The sequence below is a fragment of the Mastomys coucha genome, unplaced genomic scaffold (assembly GCF_008632895.1).
Source record: "Mastomys coucha isolate ucsf_1 unplaced genomic scaffold, UCSF_Mcou_1 pScaffold22, whole genome shotgun sequence".
Classification (NCBI taxonomy): Eukaryota; Metazoa; Chordata; class Mammalia; order Rodentia; family Muridae; genus Mastomys; species Mastomys coucha.
In genome coordinates this window covers 231682121-231707593 of record NW_022196905.1, presented here as the reverse complement: position 1 = coordinate 231707593, position 25473 = coordinate 231682121, and the positions used below count along the sequence as shown (strand labels likewise).

Sequence of the window (25473 nt, the reverse complement as noted above, 5' to 3'; positions counted from 1 at the left end):
GAACTTCTTAGAAGAGGGAGGGATTTCTGTCATCATGGGTTTTATAATTGTGCTTAGTGGGCAAGATATCTGGGTGGATCTCCAGCAAAGAGGTGGGACCAGTATTGTTCTCCTTCATTACAGATCAGAATTGAAGACTTCACTAAACTGCAAGTCTATTTTTCCATGATGTGCCTCTATGCTCTGATTCTGCTGTCCCTGTCAGCCATGGCATTGGGTGAGTTCTTTCCAGTAGAATTCAAGAGATTTTCTCTAGGCAGAGGTAGACAGAGATGTGTCTTTGTAGAATAAAGGCAAGAAGGATTTAATTCTACAAGGTTTTCACTCTCTCAACCTGGATGATTTCCCTGAGACTGGACAGCCTGGATCAGGAGAGGATAACTGAGACCCAGAAGTACATGGTGGTGCAGAAGGCAGAGAGACAACCCAAAGCCTCACAGAGCAGCAAGGGCATCTCGGTTTTCTTACCTCACTGGACTGTAGGGAGGATTTAATAGGCTTTTGTTTCTACAGTGCATAGGCATAGGGTGACGGTTGGTTGGGAGGAAGTATAACAAAGAAGGTATAAGTAGGAATTGACTTCAAATGGAGTGGGTTAAAATAATATGGTCTAGTCAACACATTGGGATCTAATGACCCTTTGAAAGGCATTTATTATTAGGGGATCCTAAGGGAAGGGACATAGAACTGGGAGAGGAGCAAAGAAGAAGCACCAGACTAAGTCAGGAGACACAGGAGTAGGGAGTCTTAGCAAATTGCTCTTTAGGATCTATTCTGAACAAAGAGGTTAAGCAGCATATGTAGGTATAGGATTTGTGTGACTTGCATGGAAATCCAGGGAACACTGCCTGCTTTGATTGTATGGTGTTCTAGGTGATGGCAGCAGAGGATTTGGTCCATGCTATGAGAAGGAAGTGGTTAGGGTGCTGACACAAGTCAGCTAGAACCTAAGAATGGTGGGTCCTACAGGGAGTTCATGGTTAGCATAAGGTATAATCTTGAGTCTCAACGTATAATCTTTTCCTTTCATCAGCTGGGAAACTAGGCTCACAACAACATGTTCCCTCCCCAGGGTTTTCTGGAAATTCATGTTCCAGTCTACCTTTGACTCATGAATCCAGAGCCATTAGAGACCCTAAGACCCTCATCCTTTCTTGAGTCTGTATTTCTTGTGTACATAGGACAGGAAAGGCCTAGAACTGAGTGCAAACAACTGTAAGAAAGGGATATGAAGAACAACACCTCAGGTGGCTGCCCTGGCAACACTATCCCATTTCCATCCTTTGGAGGTCCATCCTTCCGAATACCTTGTGTCCATCTGTTAAGTGTGCAAATTAACAGTCACCTAGCAAGACTTTGGGGAGTATTAAAAGGACTAGAATGTGCACTTGGCATGTAAGAAGTATTCAATATTTGAGCATCCCATATAGTGCAACTGGTATCAACTGTTGGTAGTGTTCTTGTCTCCCTTCCTCATTATATAAAGTAAACACCTTACTTTGGCTGCTTTGGAAAGATTATCACTGAACTAACACACCCCATACCTAAGTCACTTGTAACCAGATACTCAACAATTTTGCCAATTCCTCCTCTTCTACAGCCCAGGCTTCCATGGGGCATGTCCTCCTGACTCTACTCTGACACTGCTCTGACTCTAAGTTGTAGCCCTGCCTGTTTTTCATCTTTGGCTCTCTATCTTCATTTACACCTCCTTTCTCTGCCAGAGTCATTTGAACTCATGCTGTGCTCTCTCAAGTGGGACAATCCACTTCTTATAGTATTGGGATGATCAAATCCACTGACATTTCTGTTTTGCTTTCTTTTGTCCTACTATATATCCCAAGCTCACCAAAACTTGAGGTGATCCTTGGACCTCAGCCTCAGTCACAAATGTGTCCCATAGCATCTGGCTAGAAGCATCTTTTTACAAAGACACCTCACCACTTTCATCTTATAAAGAGCCAGCATCACTTACTCATGCTTTACTCTTAACTTAAGCCCCACAGTAGGGCAGGAATAAGTCCTCCTTTCTCATATACATCTCCACATTTATTGATAGCAGTTTCCTCTTCACTATAAAGGGCCCTATGCTCAGAAAAACCACTCTTTAAATTCATGAAAAAAAAAAAAAGATTGACATGCAGTGTTTCCATCTGTGAATCTCCTCATGCCCAGGTTTCCCAGGTGTTGGTGACATGGCAATAATTAACAGCAATCACAAAAGGAGACAGGTGTGGAACTGACTGCTAATGGCATCTGGCATGGTTCCAAGCTTGTAACCAGGATTTTCCCCAAAGAATTTCCAATGGTAATGGATCTTCTCTCTATAAACCTCATCTCAGACTTGAATGAGGTTAAGTTAAATTAAAAAATTATATCATCAGCTAAATGCTATTAAATCAAAACACCATAAACCAGATATCAAAGTATATCTCTACAAAAAAATCTTCATTTGGTTTCAATTACAACAATTAAAAAAGAAAGCATGACAAATAACCCAAATATACAAATTATGGAGTTGGCTATTGAGACCATGTGTAATAAATACTATTTTTAAAGGTAATTTATTATGAAGACTCTCCAAGGCCACATACTATTTTTCTGTGTGATAAAGTCTGGAATTTTCTTTTGGGTACATATTTTTAAGGAGCTTTTCACCCACACCATCTGTATCTAAAAGGAAACAATGTGAAGACAAGAGGAACCATGTCTTATGAGCAATACCCTGAAAACATGACTATTAGACAAACAATGAAACATCAGGATTGTGGTGGATGTTCTTCTGTCTCTTAAAGAAGGACCGGGTCAGTCTCCTCAGATCCCAAAGCAGGGAAAAGGAAGACAGACAAGCAAACTTCAAGGAGATGAGGAAAGATTGCCTGCTTTGCAAAAATGGAGCCAATGGTTCAGATAGGGCTTGAGTTCTAGACTCCTTTACATTTAGATGACACTATACAGAGTCACCAGGATATTTTAGAAGACCATTGTGTTTTGGGGACCAAAACTCTTCCTGTTGTATACTACTCAATGGCATGAATGCTAACATCCCCCTCATCTCCAACTTTTACCTGCTCATCCTAGATTATCTTTCCTTTCCTATGCAATCTCTCTGTCATATGCCACCCTTCCTTCTCAGCCACAACCTGTGTTGTTCTGTCTTATTTTTATTTATTCATGCTTAGTTATCTCCCAGCCTTTCATCTTTTTTTTTCTTACATCAAATACCAGTTTCACTTTCTTCCAACTCCCATGACATCATCCTGGATCTCCTCTTTCATGTCAGCATTTAGTCCAACACTCTGAGAGAAGTTATTGCTTGCTTTCTCACCCAGCATACCTCTCTGCCCAGGTTCTTATTGGATAAGAGTTTCTGAAGGCTTCTAAGAGGCAAATGAAGGTCCTGCATATTTTAGTCTATCCTCTTTTTGCAATGACTTTTGGCCAGATGCTCTGTTAGCTTCAATTTCAGATAACTTTTCCATTAGGTGCTCTGATATAAGGGCAGTTTCTTTCTTGTTTCAGAAGCAAATGAGTCCTATAAAAGTTCAAGTGACTTACTCCCTGCCACATCTTAAAAGTGTGCAAATCTGCTTAGAAGCAGGTCTGACCTTTCCCTTCTGTTCCATCCTCATTTTCTCTTGTCCAGCAGGGTACCCATCCTCACCACCTGTGGTGGACACCATGCAAGGCAAAGTCCTGGGGAAGTACATCAGCTTAGAAGGATTCCCACAGCCTGTGGCCGTCTTCCTGGGAGTCCCCTTTGCCAAGCCCCCTCTTGGATCCCTGAGGTTTGCTCCACCACAGCCTGCAGAGCCCTGGAGCTCCATGAAGAACACCACCTCCTATCCTCCTATGTAAGCTGCTGGGGTGATTTAGGGCCTTTTTCTGTTAGGAAATATGTATTTAAGCAATGCAGAAAGGAAGTAAAACAATTCTCTGATCTATAACAATCTCTGATCTAAAACAATTCGCTGAATTATACATTGTTCTAGAACCCTCAAGAAACATTTCAGAACCATCATAGTTTTCTAGAGTCCTGTGTTCAGCACACAACACATCTGTTGTGAGCCAGACATGCTCTAATATAAAGATCCATTAAAGAACCAAACTCAGACTCCTAAAATCATTGACCTGTGCCTTAGTATGGGGGAGAAACAAAAGAAAGCACAGATGTTAACAAATAAATAATGTAGATTATGTAGATTATGATGCGTAAGGAAGAGAGGTATTTCTGTGCTATCGATTTTAATGCTCTCTCTTTTTGGGTCAGAATTGGTAAAGAAGTAGAGTAGGAAATGCCTCTCTCAGATGTGTCTGGCTGCCCATACACACCCTGAACAATAGTTTGTGTGCCTAAGTTATCTTCATCAGCTGGTAAAAAGATGAACAAGTCCATATGGCTTTCTGACCACTCCCCAGAGAACTCAAGATACTCAGAGATGTTATCAGTTCAGATGTGATTTCTCTCCTAAGTAAGGATGTCTGAGAATACCCAAGATTCCACCCCTGTCTGCCTTCTTTTCTTTTGTAAAGAAAATAAATTAATGTTCTAATCTCAAATGCAATACATGAGTACTGCAGACACATTAGAAAACACACAGGAACAACATTGAGCAAACAAAAGCTACACACAATGTTCCTACCCCAAGAGAACTGTTGTTACAGTATTAATCTTACTTTCCAGTCTTTGGCTTCTTGTCTGTTTCCTAGGAAATAGCATAGGTGGCCACCTTGCTCACCAGTGTTGTCAACTACACACTGTCACTAAGTGTCACAGGCTGACATCTGATACTGGTGACTGTTTTAGGGACACTTCCAAGAAAGGACATTTCTGAAGAATGAATAAGAGCTTTTTGTTGAATGTCTCTCCATAAAGATCCAAATCTGCCTGTTTCTTCTAAGGATATATGAGGACATTCATTCATAGACACCTGCCATTACCTGGATTTATTTAAAGAGTATTTTGTGGGCTATGGAGAGATGGTTCAGCAAGTAAGAACACTTACTAATTTTGCAGAGCCCAGAATTTATCCCCCATCACCCACATTAGGCAGTTCATAATTGCCTGTAACTCCAGCTCCAGAGCATGCAATGCTGTATTCTGACCCTGTGGGCACCCCTACCCAAATGTATATACTCCCTCACCAATACATACATACAAAAATGAATAATTTGTGACCCTTGAGTATTTCTTGGAATGAAAATATAATAAATAGAACAACAATAAATATAATTTAGTGTTGAATGCTAGTGAAGTTGAATTTTCCCTCTTTTGATATTTGAATTGTTACTTTTATGAGTATTATACACTTGCTTTCATTGACATAAGAATGCCCCCAGATTATAGAAATATAGACATACCTTTTCTGGCTTCACTTGACAACTTCATTCTGGCACTGAGAGCCTTGCTGTTTCTTTCTTTGAAAAGAGAGAGGTAGCAAGCTTACCTCCATCTTCAGGATGAAGGGACTGTTACAGTCCCAGGATTCCCACTAGTATCTTTTAGATACCCTCTTACCGATTGCACTTACATCCAGTCCAGTTAAAGCAGCTTCACTCCCAGGAGAAGCATCCAAGTGCAATATTGGCCCTCAGGTGACATTTCCAGTTTTGGTCTTGATGAGCATCTGATGTTTTCTCTCTCCTTCTAAGGTGCTCCCAAGATCCAGTGGTAGGGCAGAGGCTCAATGACCTTATAACAAACAACAAGGAGAAAATTCGTTTCCAGTTTTCAGAAGACTGTCTCTACCTGAATGTTTACACTCCTGTTGACTTGATGAAGAACAGCAACAGGGTTCCAGTAAGTGAGGGGCTCACTAACTCAGACTCCTGATTTCCAGCGTCCAGATCTCTGTGCAACCGGAAGGCAATGAAGGCATCTGGGCACAGGGCACTGTGGGCACCGTGGGCAGACTGACCATGGACAGACTGATTCAAGAGTTCATCCCACCAAGAGTTTTTCTACTTCACTCTTCCCTAAAGACATCAGACTTGCTACTTGCCTAGAATTGCATCTGGTTTTCTCCACGATTTCTTATGCTACTTAAAAAAAAATACTTCCAAGTATTAGATTAGAATCTGATATCAGAACAGGTCAGATACAACTTATAATGAAGTAATATTGGAGAAAAATGAATAGCCGAAGCCTTTCTGTATAGTGAAGGAAACTGAGGCTCATATAGGGAAGAGGACACACAGAAGAGGTGACAGGACAAGAGCTTGGTTCTTAGATCTTCACTCCTGTGCTCTTAGGCAGGGGCTGGCAAGGGGAAATATGTACTACCTTTTTTTCAGATTACCAGTGACAACTTTCACTGCCAGGGGAAACTTTCACAGTCCATGATGGCAGTGTGGAGGGAGGAGTCTGTGGCGATCTCATAAGCACTTTTCATGTCCTTTGCCACCCACCTATGATTGTATTGTATGTAGCTCTTTTCCCTCCCTGGTTGCCTTTGGCACATGCTGATGACCTAATGAGTCAACGTTTCCCATAGATATGAAAAGGCCAGGGTAGGGCAGGCTGCCAGTTACAGGGCAGAGTCCTGGGGACAAGCTACTGTAAAAGAGATGATCTTTGAAATTTAGACAGGGTGTGAGCACCCACCCAGTCTTTTAGAATATTCTAGGATAGGACTCAGAGGTGAAGGAAGAGGCTGTGATCTTGAGAACAGTATTTGCTCCTAAACATGTTTAGTTTGCACAAGAAAATGAGAATAAATCTCTGCTTACTCATTGGTCTCTACTGTGAACTCAGTGTATCTCTCTAGTGAGACTCTTGGCAATGGAAATAGGAACACGAACCCTTATGGGGAGCCTTGCCTTTCGGGAACCTGCAATGTGGTCTGCCCATATGCACGTGTACACATATCATAATATCTTGAGCATATCATTGCCCACCAGCTCTTGAGCTCAGTCTTTACTCAAGAAGAGCTTGACTCATTCCTTCCTTGGACAGAAGCAGTCCTATAGGAGGGGAAATAGGATCTCTGGGAACATGGGAGTAGGAACCCCACTGGCAGTGCACATAGGGCTTCAACTTCAAGGTCTGGGTTTGAATCCTTGGTCTTCATTTTACTAGCTGCAAGACCAAGCCATGTCTTACCTTCTCAGCTTCTCATCCTCAAGTAGGAGTCTCCAATGTAAACACTCAGTGGCTACTGTACTGCCAGTCCTACCTTAGTAGGCACAATAGCAATAGCAATGTACCAGAGAGAAGGGAGTTGTAGTCTTAATCTTTCTTTCTTTTTTTGTCTTGTTTTTTGATTTTCTTGTTGTTGTTTTGTTTTTTGGTTTTTTTTTTTTTTTTTTTTGAGGCAGGGTTTCTCTGTATAGCTTTGGCTGTCTTGGAACTCACTCTGCAGACCAGACTGGACTTAAATCTCAGAAATCTGTCTGCCTTTGCCTCCCAAGTGCTGGGATTAAAGGCATGTGTCACCACTGCCTGACTCTTTCTTAATGCCTCAGAGTTGCAGGGGTTCTAGTTGATGTCTAGCACCAGGTTATTGAATTGTGGCCATGAGCTGCAGGGATGGGGAGCCCAGTACAAAGCCACTGGAGCCAGGTGGCTGAATCAGGTCCTGTCCCCAGCTTTCATTAAGGTTGTGCATTTCAGGCTTGCGTATTTTCTTATCTGTCAAATTAGGCAGTATTAGTACCTATGTTGTGGATAATCATTTCAAATTGATCAGCATAGACTTGTTAAATAGTTTGTATTACTTTTATTAGTAATATTATATAAACAAAACATCTAATGTTATACATTATAACTTTATCCTCTCTCTGTTCTATGACATGTGAGCTTTTTAAATCCAAGAGTCATCAAGAGCTATTGTATGCTCCCTCAGACTCAAGTGTACTCACAGTACCTGTTCTAGGTATCCAGGTACTTATGTAACTGAAGACTTCCTAGAAGATGTGCATGTGAACTTCATAAGATGGGGAGAGCATGCAACAGAGGGAACTCTGGGAAGGGGTCCCATTGAGGACGTGTAGATCTGGAGACAATCATTCAGGGACGTTAGTATTATCAGAGGTGAGAGTAAAATTTGAACACTAACCCTTGCTAATTTTCAGGCATAGTGTGCTGTTTGAGAGAACATAACATCCCTCGCTCCTTTGTTTCCCATGATAATGCTCTTACTTTGGAAAGATCTGAATAGACACTGAACAGGGAGAGGTCTATAGGAAAAGTAGAAAATGATGCCTGTGATCACCTCCTGAGTCTAGTGAGGTGAGGACAGACTATCTTTTGCAATCAGCTGTCACTAGATGACTTTAAGTGATGATCTCCCCAAGTCGGGGTATGGTCAAGAGAACCAAACCTGAACATGTATGAGCTTTTTCGACTACCTATGACACGATGGTTCTTTTCTTGCTGTTCAGGTAATGGTATGGATCCATGGAGGTGGAATGGTAATGGGTGGGGCATCTACCTATGATGGACAAGTCCTCTCAGCACATGAAAATGTGGTAGTGGTGACCATTCAGTATCGCCTGGGCATCTGGGGATTCTTCAGGTAGGCTTTTGGGCTTTCCTATTTCCGTTATTAGACTTGCATTGGTCTTTTCTAAATAGCCAACATACCTGAAACTGGTTGATGGTAAAGAAGATAGATTTATTTAGTTCAGAATGTGGATGGCCCAAAGCTTAAGACTGGGCCATTTCATCAGAGTTGGGGGGTGAAAAGCTCCATCTTACAATGCATTTGTGGAAGAAATGATATTTAATCTGTGGGCTAAAGAGCAAAGCACACACGAAGACAATAAGCTGAAGAGAAGGGAGGGGCAGGTTAATCTCCTAGCAGCTTTTAATTGCTAACCATCATAACCAAAAAGCAGGTTGGGCAAAAAAAAAAGGGGGGTATTTGGCTTACACATCCCAATCATAGTTGATCACTGAGGGAAGTTAGGGCAGAAATATGAGAAAGGAACTAAAGAGACCGTGAAAGAGTGCTCCTTATTGGCTTGCTTTCAAGGCACACTCCTCTTGCTTTTCATATATCAGAGTACTACCCACAATAGGCTGGCTATAAATGTAATTCTTCTGGGTGGGGTTTCTCTCATACTCAAATAATGACAGGGCATTACTATGCCTGTTCTAGCCTGTTTCAGCTCCCAACTAAATTAAACACAGACCTGACATTTTTATTAACAAACTGCCAGCACTGAGCTATTGTAACCTGAATAGGCTGCCTACTACCCAGCCACATGCCCTATTACTTGCCACCTGGTCTTGCCCTGGCTTGCTCCAGTCCATGTGTGTCCTCATGACTGCTCTCTCATTATGACCTCATGTTCATAATGACACTTCCTGGCTCATCTCCTTCTTTCTCTCCCTCCGTACCTTCTTTTTTCTTTGGACTCTCCTCTCCAAGACTAGAATTGGAAGTTCTGCCCTATTCTCTTGTCCTGATTAGCTATTGGCTGATCCGCACTTTATTAAATAATTAGAGGCAATGGCATACAATCTTTATACCTCATTGATACAGGAGATGCTCCAATAATCATGACAATGCCAACATCCAAACTACAACTAGATCTCTGGGCACATCAATCAGCATCTGAATACACAGTGCACAAAACCATGACCCAACAGTAGGCTGGGAACCACTCCTCTAGCAGATATTAATCATGACAATGCCTCCACAGTCTTGCCTCCTGATTAATTAGATAGAGGTAGTTTGTCAGTTGTGGTTCCCTTTTCCCAGATGACTCTAGTTTGTGTCAATAAACCTATAAGCACAGTCACCATCTCACTGTCTCAGGAAGAAGTAACCCGATCTTTCTGAGTACAAGGATCACTAAAAGATTCCAGTGTGATTCCAGTGCGCCCAAAGGTCTAATTACCTTCCACTGGGCCTCACCTTCCACAGATTTTATCACTGCATAATTCTGTCACATTAGGGACGAAGGCCCCAGCACATGATCCCTTATCACATCAATCATATCCAAACCATCAAAAGGGCATTAATGCTGTCATTCTTCATGAGGATTTTTGCTGAGTTTTTTCCACAAGGTTCCCAGTTGCTTCTTTCTTGAATCCTATCTTGCTTCACTCCCCAGCTATACCTGTCCAACCTCTTTGAGATGCTCCCATTCCTGGCTTTGGCCACTTTCCTCCTCTGCAGTTGCTGCTTCTCAGCCATTCCACTCTTTGTCTTCAGGCTGTGTGTGTCTCCCCCTCTTATAAATCTGAGTGATCCCACAAGTACTTAATAGATTGCCCTGTTTGTGTTCTTCACCTCTTCTTTGAGCTCCAGGTGCTCCTCCTTAGCTATTACTGTACACCTCTGACTGTGCGCAGGAACATACCACTTTGAAGGCCTTTGCCGAAATTATTCCACACAACAAAGACCTTAGGTGTTTAACATAAGGTCTTCTGCATAGCTCCTGGCAGTTCCAACTTTCTGGGTGCTCTGGACAAAGGTTACTTGCAGGTTACTGGACTTCTCTTTTTCTCCTGTCCCTTACCACCCGCACCCAATGCAATCTGCTTTCTATGAACCAGAACCCTTAGTCTCTGGCCTATTATTATAACTGATTAGATTTTATAAACATGTCAATTCACTATGAGGGTGCTTCACAGAGTGGCCTAAATGCTCTGGGAGACAACAACCTAGTCATGTCAGGCCTCTGCACAATGCTCCCTGTTATTTACAATACAGAAACCCTTTCCAGAGCTCCTGCTCTCTATTCTGCCTGCATTTCACAGTCAAAATCCTCACACTCTTGTTCCCACGGCCTTGGGGTATTTGCTCATTCTGCTTCTCCTAACTCAAAGTTCATTCTCTAGATGCTAATAAGACCTGGGCTCATTTTATTTGCATCTATTCTTAATGCCTTTCTGGTTTTGAGAACTCAATACTGCCTCATGATTTTGCCTTTGCCTCTTTCTTTGTGGCTTTCTTTTTCTAGTGGCGTGATATACCCTTTGACTCTGTGGGTTTGTGATCTGCAGTTTAAAATGAATGTAGTCAGTTTGTCTCTTTGTTTCCCAGAAATACAGTCAGATGGATGATGGATACTCAGTACATAGTTGCTAAAAGAAATATTGAGAACCCTACAAATGTCAATACAGGGATGAGAGGTAGGTGGAGTCTACTGTGTCAGGCATGAGAGCATAGCACAATCCTGGAAGGTTCATGAGGAACTCCAGTCAGTCCAAAGTCCTAGGAGCCTTCTTATTCTATTTATACCCCCTTTATTTTCTTACAGCACTGGGGATGAACACAGCCTGGGGAACTGGGGTCACTTGGACCAGGTGGCTGCACTGCGTTGGATCCAGGACAACATTGCCAATTTTGGAGGGGACCCAGGCTCTGTGACTATCTTTGGACAGTCAGCAGGAGGTGAAAGTGTCTCTGTTCTTGTAAGTGTTTCTGGAAATGTATGCTTAGATTTGGTGTTTATCCATAGAATCTCCTGGAGATGAGCCATCTCCAAAGGCCACAGGCATCTTTACTTTCAATGCAGGAGTTCAGGAATCTACTCATTATTCACTAGATGGTGAGGGGCTAAGGACCAATCTAATCCTTTGATTTACAGAAATTTCAGTGTCCAACATTGCTAGAGCCATAAGCATTTCCAGCTACCGCCTGGGGTAGTGATGACCCTAGTCTTCTCAATTGGTTGATCTGTCCCCTTTTGTTAATCATTTAGCATTAAGATTCAGCACTTCTTTTTGAAGTAGAGTTTAGTTGAAACCACAAAGAGGAAGAAGTAGTTTCTAAGTCCCAAGATACATGCCATGGGCTCAAGTGCTGAAGGCCAGCAGGGAACTCTGAGGTGTTCTCATGACTTGTCAATACCCAAGAGGAAGGGCAGCTAACTCCAGCAGCGGGAGAGTTTTGCTTGGGAGGTAGGTGAGAAGAGAAATGTGTGGAAGTGAGGTGGGCCAGTCCTGCTAGGGGATGCAGGATACAGGTGCTTGAAGGTATACATGTGTTGCTGGTGCATGGAATGGAACTTAGGGAAATTCTAAGGGAAGCTACAGAAAGTTTTTGGGGCAGTAAAGACACTAATAACTAATAACTCACAGAGAGAAGGTGTTCATTTCTAGTCTGTCTGTCTGTCTGTCTGTCTGTCTGTCTGTCTGTCTCCTTTTCTACTCTTTCAACCAACCCACAAATCTACCAACCTATGCATCTATGATCTATATGCATCTATTCATCATCTAAGAACCAATGGATCTATGTATCTATGCCATCTATATATGGTACTTATCTGTACATTTATCATCTCTCCATTGATCTATGCATCTATTTATAATCCATCAATCCTCTCCCATCATCTGTCTCTATCCTTATCATGTCTCTATTTTCTGACTCCATATAATCTAGTTACATTATTTTCCTACAGTAAAACTTTCCTGAATAATGTAGGGTGATATAAATATTTCCCTAAAACATTACTCACTTATATAACACTGTGATCTATATTTGCACTGTATTCTGAATTAAAATGAGAAGTTGCTTATTTACTTAATATCCTAATATAAGGATATTGTTTCCATTATTAAATGTTTAATGCTAAACAAATGTCTTTCTGCACCTCTGGTCACTTCACATTTCCCTCTCTCTCATTTCCTGCCTGCCCCTCTCTCTTCCATTTTGCTGTTAGTTGTCCCATAAGCTGTATCCTTGGCCCTTTTAATCATGGCCCCCTTTCTTAGGATAAGTTCTGTGTAATAGAAATTGGGCCTAGCTGTTGCCAAGCTGTCTCTTAGGGAATTTTGATTATCATCATGGCACTGGCCATATATGTCCTGATTTGCTTCTGAGTGCATGCTCTGGTTCTACTACATTGAGGTTTTGTGGGGAAATCTCAGATCCAAGAAAAGCCTCAGAAGCAGGCCACAAAAGATGAGGAGCTCTCATTTCCACAGAGCACTGTAGTCTCTAGGTGGATGTGTAGGCAGAGGAGAAGGCAGAAGCAGCTTTAAATTGCAACAGATAAAGATATAGAAGCCACAAATTTCATGGATTTGAGAGAGTTAGACAGATGGACAGATAGGCACACACACAAATACAGAGAGAGAGAGAGAGAGAGAGAGAGAGAGAGAGAGAGAGAGAGAGAGAGAGAGAGAGAGAGAGAGAGGAAGAGAGAGAGAATGAGAGAGAGAGCACAAGGGGGAGTAGTACATGGGATAGGTTGGAAGGAAGAAAGGGAAGGGGGAAATTATGTAATTACAATCTATGTAATTATTATAACTATGTAATTACAATTATGTAATTATTACAAAAGGGGCAAGCTGACCCTCTTGTGTGTATAAATTCTTTCCTCCACTCCTCTTTCCTGCTAGGTATTGTCTCCTCTGGCCAAGAACCTTTTCCATAAAGCCATTTCCCAAAGTGGTGTGGTCTTCACTTCTGGTTTGTTTACACAGGATGCAAGTTCAGTGACTGAAGTAAGTCCCACCCTGAATGACTCCTGTGTCCTTTCCTCTGATTTCCTGAGGTACTGGTGGTAGGGAGAGTTCTTTATGCTTATGAGAATCAACTCAAGGGATTCTTGAAATAAGACTCGCTGAATGGGAGGGGCTTTTCAGATTTCGTGCTAGCTGCACTCTGAAGGTATCTGACCTATCTTTCTATGGATCACATTAAGAAGCCTTGCAGTTGTGCAGAGGTTGTGTGTAGAGACAGGGTGTCCTTGGGAGCATACCACCTGTATTAGTTCTCAAAAAATAGGTGCTGGAAACTGAAGACAAATGGCCAGTAAGTGAGAGAGTAGATCTGAGCTACACAGTGGGATCATGGATTCTTGCTCTTCACTTGTCTGCCCATCATGGCTTCTCTTGAGATAATGTATTTTAATATTTTGTTCATTTTTAAAGTTATAAGGGAACAGAATCAGATAGTAAGTGACACAATGATATATGGTGTCACAATAATAATTAGTAACAGAAGCAATAGTTCATGGGCCCCAGAAAACACATCTGCTTGTTTAGAGTGTTTTCAGGAAACCTTTTCTAACTTCAGAAATGGTACTTAGAATAGAACCCCTGTCTACATCAGTGGAAGGTACTGATGTTGCTCTTGACATCTGTAGTTGCCTGTTATCTCTTGCAGCAAATTGTTGCTATTGCTGGCTGTAAGACCACCACATCTGCTGTCATTGTTCACTGCCTGCGGCAGAAGACGGAGGAGGAGCTCTTAGAGATCACACAGAAAATGGTGGGTGTGTGTTCTAGTGAACTTCCTCCACAGGCTTGTATACAAGCTTTATTCAGTTTTCTGTAATCTGACTCTAAAATACCCAAGACCAATTTTGATTTATTTATTTATCTATTTGTTGGTCGGCTTATTTACTTTTAGTTTTACTTATTGGAAGCAATATCAGTCATTGATGCCAACTATGAATTTTATGATTTCTTATTTATTTATTTATTTAAAGTTCTTGAAATTAAAATACAATTATATCATTGGATAATATGATATAATTACCCTTTCCTTCCCTCCCCTAAATCCCTCCCATTGTTTTCTCTCAAATTCATGGTCTCTCTTTCTTTAATTGTTGGTGTGTGTATGTGTGTGTGCATTTATATGTGTGTGTGTGTGTCTTCTGGAATGACTGATATTGAACTTCTAGGAGACACAATTTTCTCTTGTGAGAGTGTACCTTTTTTCCCTGAAGCATTGAGTAGGAAAAAGGATAAGTTGAAACAGAATCCTCAAAAGTAACCGATGTCTTAGTATATGGCTGGGTCTGTCTGCTCTGGAGATGTTACTGAGACTCTAGTCCTCAGCTTTCCATTATGTTTTTGGCTTCCCATTGAAACATGCATCTCTCCTGGGAAGATAAAAGTTAGCAGCACTCTACACATACATCCCACCTGCTTAGAAACAGTCTATCATCCACACTTGAGCAATCATTTTGGTTTAAACTTTGTCGGACTGGGACTGTTATGTACTCATTTTCAACTGTCAGCTGCATTCAGGGATACAGTGACTCAATTCACATTCAGATGCCTGATTTTTTAAGTGAAAGTAGAGGATTGGGAAAGAAAAGGAAGGTTCATCGTGCTCTGCTGGTTTGTACCACTCCCAGCTAACTCTCCCCTTGATACTGCTGCATCCTCACCATTTTTTTCCTTACAGGAAAATTGGGGTATTGTTGCCAAGGAGGATTTCTTAGTGGGATGGTTGAGGAAAGATTCAGCTACAGTCAAGCAGACATTCTACAGAAAGCTCCAGTGACCCTGACTCTGGGTCCCAGGACCTGTTGACTTCCTACTGCCGCCCTTCCCTTATCTTGCTTCACCCTGTACTGTACAGAAAGCACAGAATGTAGGGTTCTCTTATGTTAGCCACAGAGGAACTAGGAGCACAGCCAAAGTGATCAGATTTTATACCAGGAAGGTTGACCACCATAATCTGCCTTTGTTTCCACAGAACTTTTTTAAGTTTGATGTACAAGGATATACCAAAAAGGTAAGGATATTTTAAGATTTTCAACCTTGAAGTGATAATCTTCAATTAACTACAGTTGGTAGAATTCTCATTGGTGGAAACATACTAATGTCTTGTGTATATTGTTGAGGTGCAGAGCCAAAAAGTCACTTGATAGTTAATACAGTCAAGGAGAACAGAGGTGTGGCTGGCTCTACTCTCCTGACTGCCAGCTCAGTGCACAAATCAGGAATTCTCTATTTCTCATTTGTATTTCTTGCTCAAAAAAATGATCTTGTGAAAAGAGATGACACTTTTCACTATCAGAAGACTGAAATTAATGAGTAAGAGTCTCAGGAGCCATTTTTGAGTACTGAAACCCTCTGAGAGGGAAGAGGGACTCAGGCGGTTTATAAGGGAGGAGACTGTGGTGTCACTCCTGAGGATTTCACACAGTATCTTATACCATGGAAGCTTCAACGGAGCTGCCCATCTCACTTCTTCTCCCAGCAGTGACCAGGGTCTGGGAAAATCCATAATGCAGCATCTTACACTTCTGTCTCTTTCATTCTGTGGCAGGATATGATTTTGAGCTGGAATATAGTAGTGGAACAGACAAGATGTCTGTACATCTTGGAGAATTCCATCCAGGAGGGTGAGAGTGAAATAGAAAAAAAATTATTGAACTATATTTTGGATCTTGTTCATGGTTCAGATAAAAGATAAATTAGAAAATGGGGACAGAACTGGCCAGTAGCTACTTGTAGAGAAGGTCTTCAAGACCTGAGATCATCTGAGCCAAACTCTGGAAGAAAGAAACACTCTGTCATGAAACCTGGAGGTAGAGAGGGATAAAGGGGCCTGCTGCAGGAGAAGGGTGTGTCTGGAGGGGCGATAGGGAGAAGAGTAGGCTTGAGTTTGGAGAGGGAACAGAGATTCAAAGGGAAATGGCCACTGGGAGGTTTGGGTGATGGTGTAGTATAAATGGGGAGGTGTCCAGAGTACTCTGCATGGATCAATGACGTGGTGAGTTTGAAAGTGCTTTTTATTTTTTTCAACATGTAGAAATAGACTATATGAAAGGGGCAGAGGAGATGCAAAGACAAACTTGAAGGTCTCTCAGGGAAGGCAACACAGGTGAAGATCGTGGCAAATTCTATGAATTTCAGAGAAGTAAGATGGTCAAGGAATAGCTGAGAGGAATTACTTGTGGGTGCTGTATAAACTGTAAGAAAAGAGAGGGAGGAAGGATGCTCCTGACTCCGTAATTCAAGGACTGGGCATCACACTATTGACTTCAGCACTATTGGAGTGGACAGCGCCAACGACTGTGGTTCTCACAGATGGCCAAGTTAATGGTCTTACAGGAGTGCTGCCCACCTTGGTCCTTGAGGTCTCTTTCTTGAGTTTACTGTCTCTTTCTCATACCATCATATCCTGCCATGGCTTGTAGCAACACAAGATGTACCCTGATGAACACAAGATAGACCATGTAAAATGTAAAAGTCTGAAAACAACTTATACGGTAAACATGCTTGCTTCCTCTGTAATTCAACTTTCTGTTACTATTGTAAATACTCTAGATAAGCAAATTATCAAGGAGCAGAGTTTGTTTTGGTGGAGAGTTTGAGGGTTCTTGCCATGGTCAGTTGGCTTTGCTTCTTTGTGACAGGAGTAGGAAATGGGAAAGGATGGGAGTCTACAGTCAGCTTCAAGTGCCCATTCCCAATAACCTGAAGTTTTATACTTGACTCCATTTCCTAATGATCCCACCTACCACAAGCAGCACCACCTGGAAAGCAAGACTACAACACCTGAGTCTTTTGAAGACATTTAAGGTCCAAATAACAGCAACTCCATTGAGTTAGATATTTGGAGTACCAGAGAGTCAGAGGTGTGCCAGATGTACAATGTGCCCTAATGTGAGAACACCAATTTTAAGCCCCGTCTAGAGTCTTCCTTTACCCATGACTCAGATAGTCCTGGGATTAGACCTACATCAAGACAGAATTGTTAAAACAGCCTCCAAAGTGGGGGAGAATATTTGGCTATCTGAGGGTAAGGTCATTCTGGGGTACCTATAGTGTGTGATAAAACTTTGGAAAGAGTAAGGAGCCATCTAAACTTGTGAATTCACATGTCTAAAATTCACATAAGGATGGAACTTAAAAATAATCATAGTGTGGAGCATGATTGTGAAGCTGAAGAAATGAGCATTGTATTACCCAGAGTGGGAGAAATAGCAAGTCCTACACATTTTTATATCCACTAAATTTTTTTGAGACAAGGTTTCTCTGTATAGCCCTGGATGTCCTGTAACTCACTCTGTAGACCAGGCTGGCCTCGAACTCAGAAATCTGCCTGCCTCTGCCTCCCAAATGCTGGGATTAAAGGTGTGTGCCACCACTAATTCTCTCTCTCTCTCTCTCTCTCTCTCTCTCTCTCTCTCTCTCTCTCTCTCTCTCTCTCTCTTTGTAAGCCTATGTGCCTTTAAATAGGAGTTCACACATAGCATATGAGCATTGGCATTATTTTGGTGAGAGACTCAGAGTAAATGAATTATGAATTTCCCCTGAAGCAATGACTTAGGATTCACTAATTTAACACTCATGACAGCCTTATAGATCTAACTATAAGGAATAGTGAGGACTAATTCTAGGTAATGTGCTAAAAATTGAAATATATGATACATGACACATGTTTAATTTGAGTTTAGGATTCCCTTGTCCTTTCCTTGCCACCATTACTTTGCTACAGACAGATCTTCATCAGATCTTTGTGACTCTAGACATTTATCTCCCTTATAAAGACCCCTAGTTTCTGGGATCACTGTGAACATAGCCATGAGGGTCAATGTTCTAGTCACAGTCATGGGGTCTATGTTCCAGCTGCCCACCTAGACAGGCATAGCAGGAGATGTGAGTGATTTCTGATACTGGGCTGCTCTGTTTCCCAGAACTATCCTTTTATGCCCACGGTGCTTGATGGAGTGGTGCTGTCAAAGACACCAGAAGAGATCCTAGCTGAGAAGAACTTCAACACAGTGCCCTACATCGTGGGAATCAACAAGCAAGAGTTTGGTTGGATTCTCCCAATGGTGAACAAAATCAGAACTGTTAGACAGATGAACTTCCCCCTCTACCAATTATTCATTCAGCCTGTTCACTCATGAGTTCTTTGTTCAAGCCATGCTTGGTATCTAGGACAGCTGTCTCTATTACTATGAGTGATTCTTCCATGGAAACATTCTTGGACACTACCTATATATCTCCTTTGAAATGGAGGCCTGGGAATGTTTTCTCTGCTTTTTCCTTAATGAATCTTGGAATTCCCAAGGCTAGTTGTACTGTAAAGATACTAATTGTGTAGATGAAATGACCAAATAACTCGAGAAAGGAGTTAAGAATTCAGGAGCATCAGGCCAGGGAACAGAAAGGTCCACTTGTGCTTGGCCTCTTAAGTCTCATGGGTGCTTTAATTGTCATCAGGGCCAGTGTTCAGAAAAGTGCTATAACTGAGTTCACATTTGGTTCTACTAGGTAAGAAGAGGTTTTTTCTTTTTTAAAGATAATAAACATCACCTACAGTGGTTAAAATAGCAATGTAGGAGGTGGACATAGGAAAAGCCCCAAAATGATTATGTAGTGGGGCAGGTTTGATCCAGGAATACAGTAGCAGTTGGGGAAAGACAAACATGACCCAACCTCAGAAGTCTTTGACACCAACAGTGGCGATGTTTGTGGACTGATGGTATATAATTGCTAGTTTCTATAGTGACTTATGTAAGAGAAGTTCCAGGGGCAAGTCTTCCCATCAGTGGATGTTCTCTGGAGAATATGTAATTTCATTTGAAAGCATTGGGCTTTATCAGACTGGCATAGAAGGATTTTGTGGTGCCTTAAGTTTCTGAAAAAAATGCTGAGACCAGGACTCTAAGAATAGAGTTTTGAATGACATCAGTACATGCTAAGAGTTTTGCAACTCTCTCTGGAAGATTTCAGATATCATCAAAGAACCCAGTCACAGTGGTTGTAAGAGTGACTTCATTACTCAGCAGAGTCTGTTCCTCTGTCCTTAAGCTCTCTGCTTCTACTCTACCTTGGTCTAAATGTTCCTCCACTGTCCAGAGGAACAGTGTTTTCTTAGACTGATATGTAGGTACCCAAGTGTCTTTATTTATTTCCTTGAATTTCTATATAGAAATCTAATTGTCTTGTTGATTTAATCAAACTCATGGGAGATCCATATCCACTGATGAGCAGCTAGAGCCTACATCCCACAGTGGGTAGGATGGTTTCCCTGGTTGTCTACTCCTGTTAATTCACAAATACTTAACTCCATTTTAAAACAGATGATGGAATTTCCACCAACTGATTTAAAACTGGATAAGAAGGCTGTGTCACTACTCCTGAGGAAGTTGGCTGATTTCTTTGTAAGTATCTTGTGATTTTTCTGGTAATTGGCTGAGGGATTGGCTCAAATTATAGACCATTTCAGTATCAGAAAATGTGTGACACTGGGGTTCTGTACCTATTTTTTTCAACTTTCTGATTCTATCACCTCAGGAGAGATTTATACAGGGTCCAGAATCTCACAATAAACCAATTATTCTAGATTGGCTGGAAAAACAAACAAACAACAAACAAACAAACAAACTGATCAGTTGGAGGTGGTCACTTTCTTCATCCATTTCAGAACATACCAGAGGATGGAATTCCAGTTGCCATTGAGAAATACTCAGGAGGCACAGATGACCCTATCACAAATAGAGTCTTGCTACTGCAATTGATTGGGGATGTGATGTTTGGTATGCCATCTGTGATCGTGTCTCGTGGCCACAGAGGTGAGTCAAACAGGTTGGATAGAAGCCAAAGACCTGCTTTGATCTCTAAATATTTCACCTCCTAAGATAGACAAATGAAAGCTTCTTGTGGTGGAGGCCTCAGAGTTTGCTTCAGGAAGGGTTCTGTTCTGTTCAGTTCCTGTCAGTAGTGGACTCTAATGGCAGGATGTAACTATAAGCAGTTAATTGATGAGTTGATCCCAAGAAAGGTCACTGATGGAGATGAAGAGTGACCCAGGAAAGATATGGAGGCCAATCAAGTATGCACTGCTAAGCACATGCCCTCTGTGCATTTAGTGCTGGAGAACTCTGATAGTAAACAGATGATAGGTCTTAGGGTTATTCCATCTGAGCAATGGGGAGGATATTTATCTGCCACTGCTCACTTGTCAATGGTGTGCTTTGATCTGTTGCACACATGTACAAAATAGTTAATAGTGACCAGGGAAAACCTTGAGGCAAAAGTTCTCCTAGTTTTACTAGCACTAGACATAGAAGTCAAGCTTCTTTGCCTAGACAAAATGCCTAACATAAACATGATGAAGAAAGAGAGACTTATTTGGGTCATGGTTTCAGTGTGTGATGAGTAGACTCTACTGTTATGACCTTGAATTGAGACTCAACATTATTTTGGGGAGCATAGTGGAGTATGCATGTTGACTTCATGGCATACAAGAAGCAAAGAGAAAGTAAGATGCAGGGTGTGGTCAGTAAAACTGTATTTCCAAGGACTTGCCCCTAGAGACACGGTTTATCCTTAGTGTGTGGAAATACTATTCAATGCTTATTTGCTGATTTCCTTTCTCTGCTTTAATTTTGTTCCATTTACTTATTATTTGTAAATACTTTGGGAGTCTAAAGGGTTTCTATCTGTAGAAATGTGCTGTCCATGAACATTGTTGCACACACGTCTTTCCAATTTGGATGCTTTCTTTTTCTTTCATCAATGATTGAGGTAGCCTTCCATCCCTGTGCTGAATCAAAGGTATGTGCAGGGTAATCTTTGTCTTGTTCCAAGTTTTAGAGAAAAATATTTTCCTTGTTGTGGACAATGTTGGCACTAGGACTCATATATTACCTTTATTATGTTAAAATATACTCTCTCTCTCGTATTTGGCCAACATTTTACTGTGAAAGTTGAATTTTATCAGATATTTTTTCTGCATGTAATGAGTTTACTGTCTTTGTTTCTCTGCCTGTAACTTGATATAGCACAGTTCCCATGTATGTTAAACTGGTATATATTACAAGTCTAAGTTTGACCATGGTAAATTATCTTTCCAATATGTTGCTAAGTTCGTTTGCTGGTATTCTGTTGAGTGTTTTTTCCATCTATGTTTATTAAGGACTTTGGTGTAGTCTTCTTTTTTTGTAGTACCTTGTTTTATTTTTAAATTTGTGTGCTTATGTCTTCCTGGGAAAGAAACTGGAAATGTTCTGTTGACTTTTGAAGAAATTTGATGAGAATTTGAGATTTTGGTTCTCAGTTCTTTGAATATTTGTAACTATCCTTTGAAGAAATCACTATTTTTCTTCAATGAAAAACTTTAATCATTAGCTCAAGTTTAGTCATCATTAATCTCCAGACTCTTGTTTCTCCTTAGTTCAGCTTTGGTAGGCTTTATTGGACTAATAGTTCACCTGCTTCTTCTAGGTGAATCAATTAGTCTTCTTATGGTTGTTTGTAATAATGTCTCATGATCCGTTGAATTCCCATAGCATCTAGTGTAAGGTCTCTTTCATTTATGATTTTCTCTATTTGATTCTCCTTTGTTTGTATTTTTGGGGGTTGGGGTGAGGAGTTGGTGAATCTAGCTAAACTTTGCCATATTTTTAATCCTAAAACAAAACAAAACAAAACAAAGTTTTTAAACCTTCATACTCTCACAGGTCAGCTTCTCTCTGCCTCCATCCTCACCCCTCACTATTTCTCTCTGGCTATTTCACTCAGTTTCTCAGACATTCTAGTGAGCATTCTGCCATTAGGCTGCAGTCCCAGCCCTCATAGATATTTTCTGACTGACCTTCATTTGTTCCCTTCTCTAGCTTTAGGCTACGTTTGTTCTAGTTCCTGCACTCACACCATGTACTTCATGCCTTTTATGTCAGAATTTATATCATTTTGTAAGGGAAATTTATTTTAGCCATAGGTTATTTGTTTTAGCTATAGTTGTCAGTGCTATTTTTATCTTTTAATGTTAGGACTTGGAATCCACTTGCCACATGCATTATGGTTACAGTTCTAGAGTGTCGCAGATTCTATTTAATCTTTGACATTTGTGCTAACATGTTTCATGTTGCTCATTAATATCTTTTTATTTCACCTTAAAACCTCTATTAATTTCTATAAGACATGTCTATTGGTGCTCAATTCCATATGTTTTGTTTATTTATTACTCTGTTATGAATGACATCTTTATATACTATGGTATTTCTGAGACATGAAAGACTGATTATTCCATCTCTGCATGTATTTAAATTTAATAAGTTCTACCACAGAGAATCTTGTATTACCATGCTTATTACCACACCATTGACAATAAAGAAGTAGAACTAGTCTAGATGTTCAAAAATGGATAAATGGGATAAATAAAATGTGGTATATACACAATGAAAGTTTATGAAGAAAACACAGTTATGATATTTTCAAGAAAATGGATGGAACTGAAAATCAGGTTAAGTGAAATAAAATTGATATAGGAAGACAAATATGGTGTATATCCCCCCATATGTGGAGCCTAGATTTAAATTTTTATGTATGTGTGCATGTGGGGAGAAACTAGATAAAAATAAAAACAAGGAGAAAAGAGGAGATGTTAAGGGAAAGGAAATAAGGAAGAGGATGATATTATACATGTGTCCTAAAAGTAGAATAAAGGGTTTTGTCAGAAGGAAGAGGACAGCAAGGATGTAGAATGAACGTGAAGGAGGGCAGTGGGGGAAAGGAATTAATCAAAGACAATATGTATGGAAATATAGCAATGAAACCCATTACTCTTATGCTCACTTAAAACATTAAGTAGTTAACTAATTTTAAAATATAATATAATTAAATATTTAAAGATTCATAAATAATACTTTCAGGCAAGTACTTGGATTTGCCTCACACTCCTGGAAATGAGTGAGCAAAACATGGGGAATGTTAAAGTCTGAATGGAAGACACTCTTAGTAGGCTGTATATTTTCTTGTACACCAGTGCATTACCATCAATACCTATCTGGATTGGTTTTGGGTGCATTTTTTTTTATTAATTTCTATGTCCATGAATGTCTGACTCAAATACCACCTCCACTTGCTCTTGGTAAGCAGCTACAAGCACATCCAAGTGATTCACCGAAAGAGTTCTGCTTTGCTGATGACCGGAAGCTCCTTCACAGGAGCTTCCAAAATACCATCCCAAATACAGACCTAATAAGATGAACTGTCCATGAATCCATGTCTTCCCAGATGCTGGAGCCCCAACCTACATGTACGAATTTCAGTATCGCCCAAGCTTCTCATCAGAATTGAAACCCAAGACAGTGACTGGAGACCATGCAGATGAAATATATTCTGTCTTTGGTGCCCCAATTTTAAGAGGTAATGGTATGTTGGTCCTTGTGTGCTTGTGATTCCAGTCTTCCTTCTGTGGCCCTGAGAACATTTCTCCTCTCTTAATATTAATTCTCCAACTCACAGTAACAGGAATGAGCTAAACTGTCAAGTGCCCAGTCTTTCTCCCAGTTCAGCATACACAAGGAAAGGTATATACTCACAGACAATGAGCAATACTTTGCATCAGGATGTTGACTACTAATGTAAGTCAGAAAAATGACTCACCAAGGTTCCCCCACTTGAAGATACAAATGCCAGTGTTTGATTTTCATTTAAAATGCTATAGAATGTGAGTTAGGACAAGGTCAAGCTGGTGCTGACTATAAGTCAGTTATCATGTGCATGAATCTCTCTATATGCATACTTAGTAATCTAAAAGTTATGTTTTACTTATATTATAGCTAATAATATAATATTTAAAGAAATTCTTTCACAAACCTCCTTAATACCTGACTTCTCAGCAGTTCATGTGATTTGGCCCACTTCAATGGCTGTTGAGGATGCCCTCTGGGTGTCTACCAATTAGATGTGTTTTAGGATGCTTGTTTCTCTACTATACATTTATTATATATTATATATAATATATACATACATATACACTATATGTTATATTTTTATCTTATTTCCTACAGAGGGCACCTCAGAAGAGGAGATTAACCTCAGCAAGATGATGATGAAATTCTGGGCCAACTTTGCTCGGAATGGGTGAGTCTAGTACAAAGACGTTGCTAAGATATTGGGCAAGATGGAACTGCTGGGAAGGGGTAGATTTTAAATTTTAAGTCATCAAATCCCACCTGTTGTCACAGTGCTCTGACAATGGTGCTCCCCCATTCCTTGTTATGCAGAAATCTTTGGTAGAGATAATATACCTATAATAGTATACCTTTGGATACCTATAAATGTGCCATGATTGTGGCACCATACAAACTTTAAGACATTCTCTTTTATTCTGTTCCCAGGAATCCCAATGGTCAGGGGCTGCCCCATTGGCCAGAGTACGACCAGAAGGAAGGTTATCTGCAGATTGGAGCCACCACCCAACAAGTCCAGAGACTTAAAGATAAGGAAGTGGCTTTCTGGACTGAGCTTAGGGCCAAGAAACCACCACAGACAGGATACACTGAGCTATGAATGGGAAGCTCTGCCAGCCTCCAGACATCAACAGAATCAAGTTGAGGATACTCTACAGGAGATTTTTGTTGACCAAGATAAATTTTGAGATGATGGAAAATTTTGTCACAGTGATGGGCAGAGGCAAATCAGAGGTGAATCATTGTTTCTCAATTTGGACAATAAATGTTAATTTTTAGATCAATTCAGTATCTTTGTCTCAGCCTACTATATATTTACATATATATATATATATATATATATATATATATATATATATATATATATATATATATACACTTAGGTTGAAGAAGAAATAGAAAGAAATATAGAAAGAAACAAATAGAAGGAAACTATAGTAGAAAGATGCCTCCATGTAGGGGTTAGCAAATGGTTACCCCAAATTAGCAAATGTCTCAAGAGCTCAAGTGCCATGTGAATTTTGGCTCACTGCTACCTCCAGTTGGGAGATATCATCAAACATGAGAAGGCTGCATGAGAATGTACTAATGTGCCAGAGGTGGTGTTTGGGC

At 40.6% G+C, this 25473-nt stretch overlaps 1 protein-coding gene across 2 annotated transcripts; it reads left to right on the top strand.

Annotated features, from left to right (window-relative positions):
* The first annotated feature begins 122 nt into the window (after positions 1-122).
* LOC116069876 (carboxylesterase 1E-like) lies at positions 123-25145 on the top strand. 2 transcript variants are annotated; one of them, XM_031340869.1, is made up of 14 exons: positions 123-217; positions 3647-3854; positions 5653-5800; positions 8383-8516; positions 11215-11368; positions 13301-13405; positions 14070-14174; positions 15393-15431; positions 18346-18486; positions 19741-19821; positions 20085-20232; positions 23681-23812; positions 24460-24532; positions 24790-25145. In XM_031340869.1, the coding sequence occupies exons 1-14, from the start codon at positions 166-168 to the stop codon at positions 24959-24961; spliced, it is 1692 nt and encodes a 563-aa protein (XP_031196729.1). In that variant the 5' UTR covers positions 123-165; the 3' UTR covers positions 24962-25145. The 2 variants fall into 2 exon arrangements, with proteins under 2 accessions (XP_031196729.1, XP_031196730.1); XM_031340870.1 differs by having other exon boundaries at positions 169-217; positions 3650-3854; positions 24790-25143.
* Positions 25146-25473: the final 328 nt, after the last annotated feature.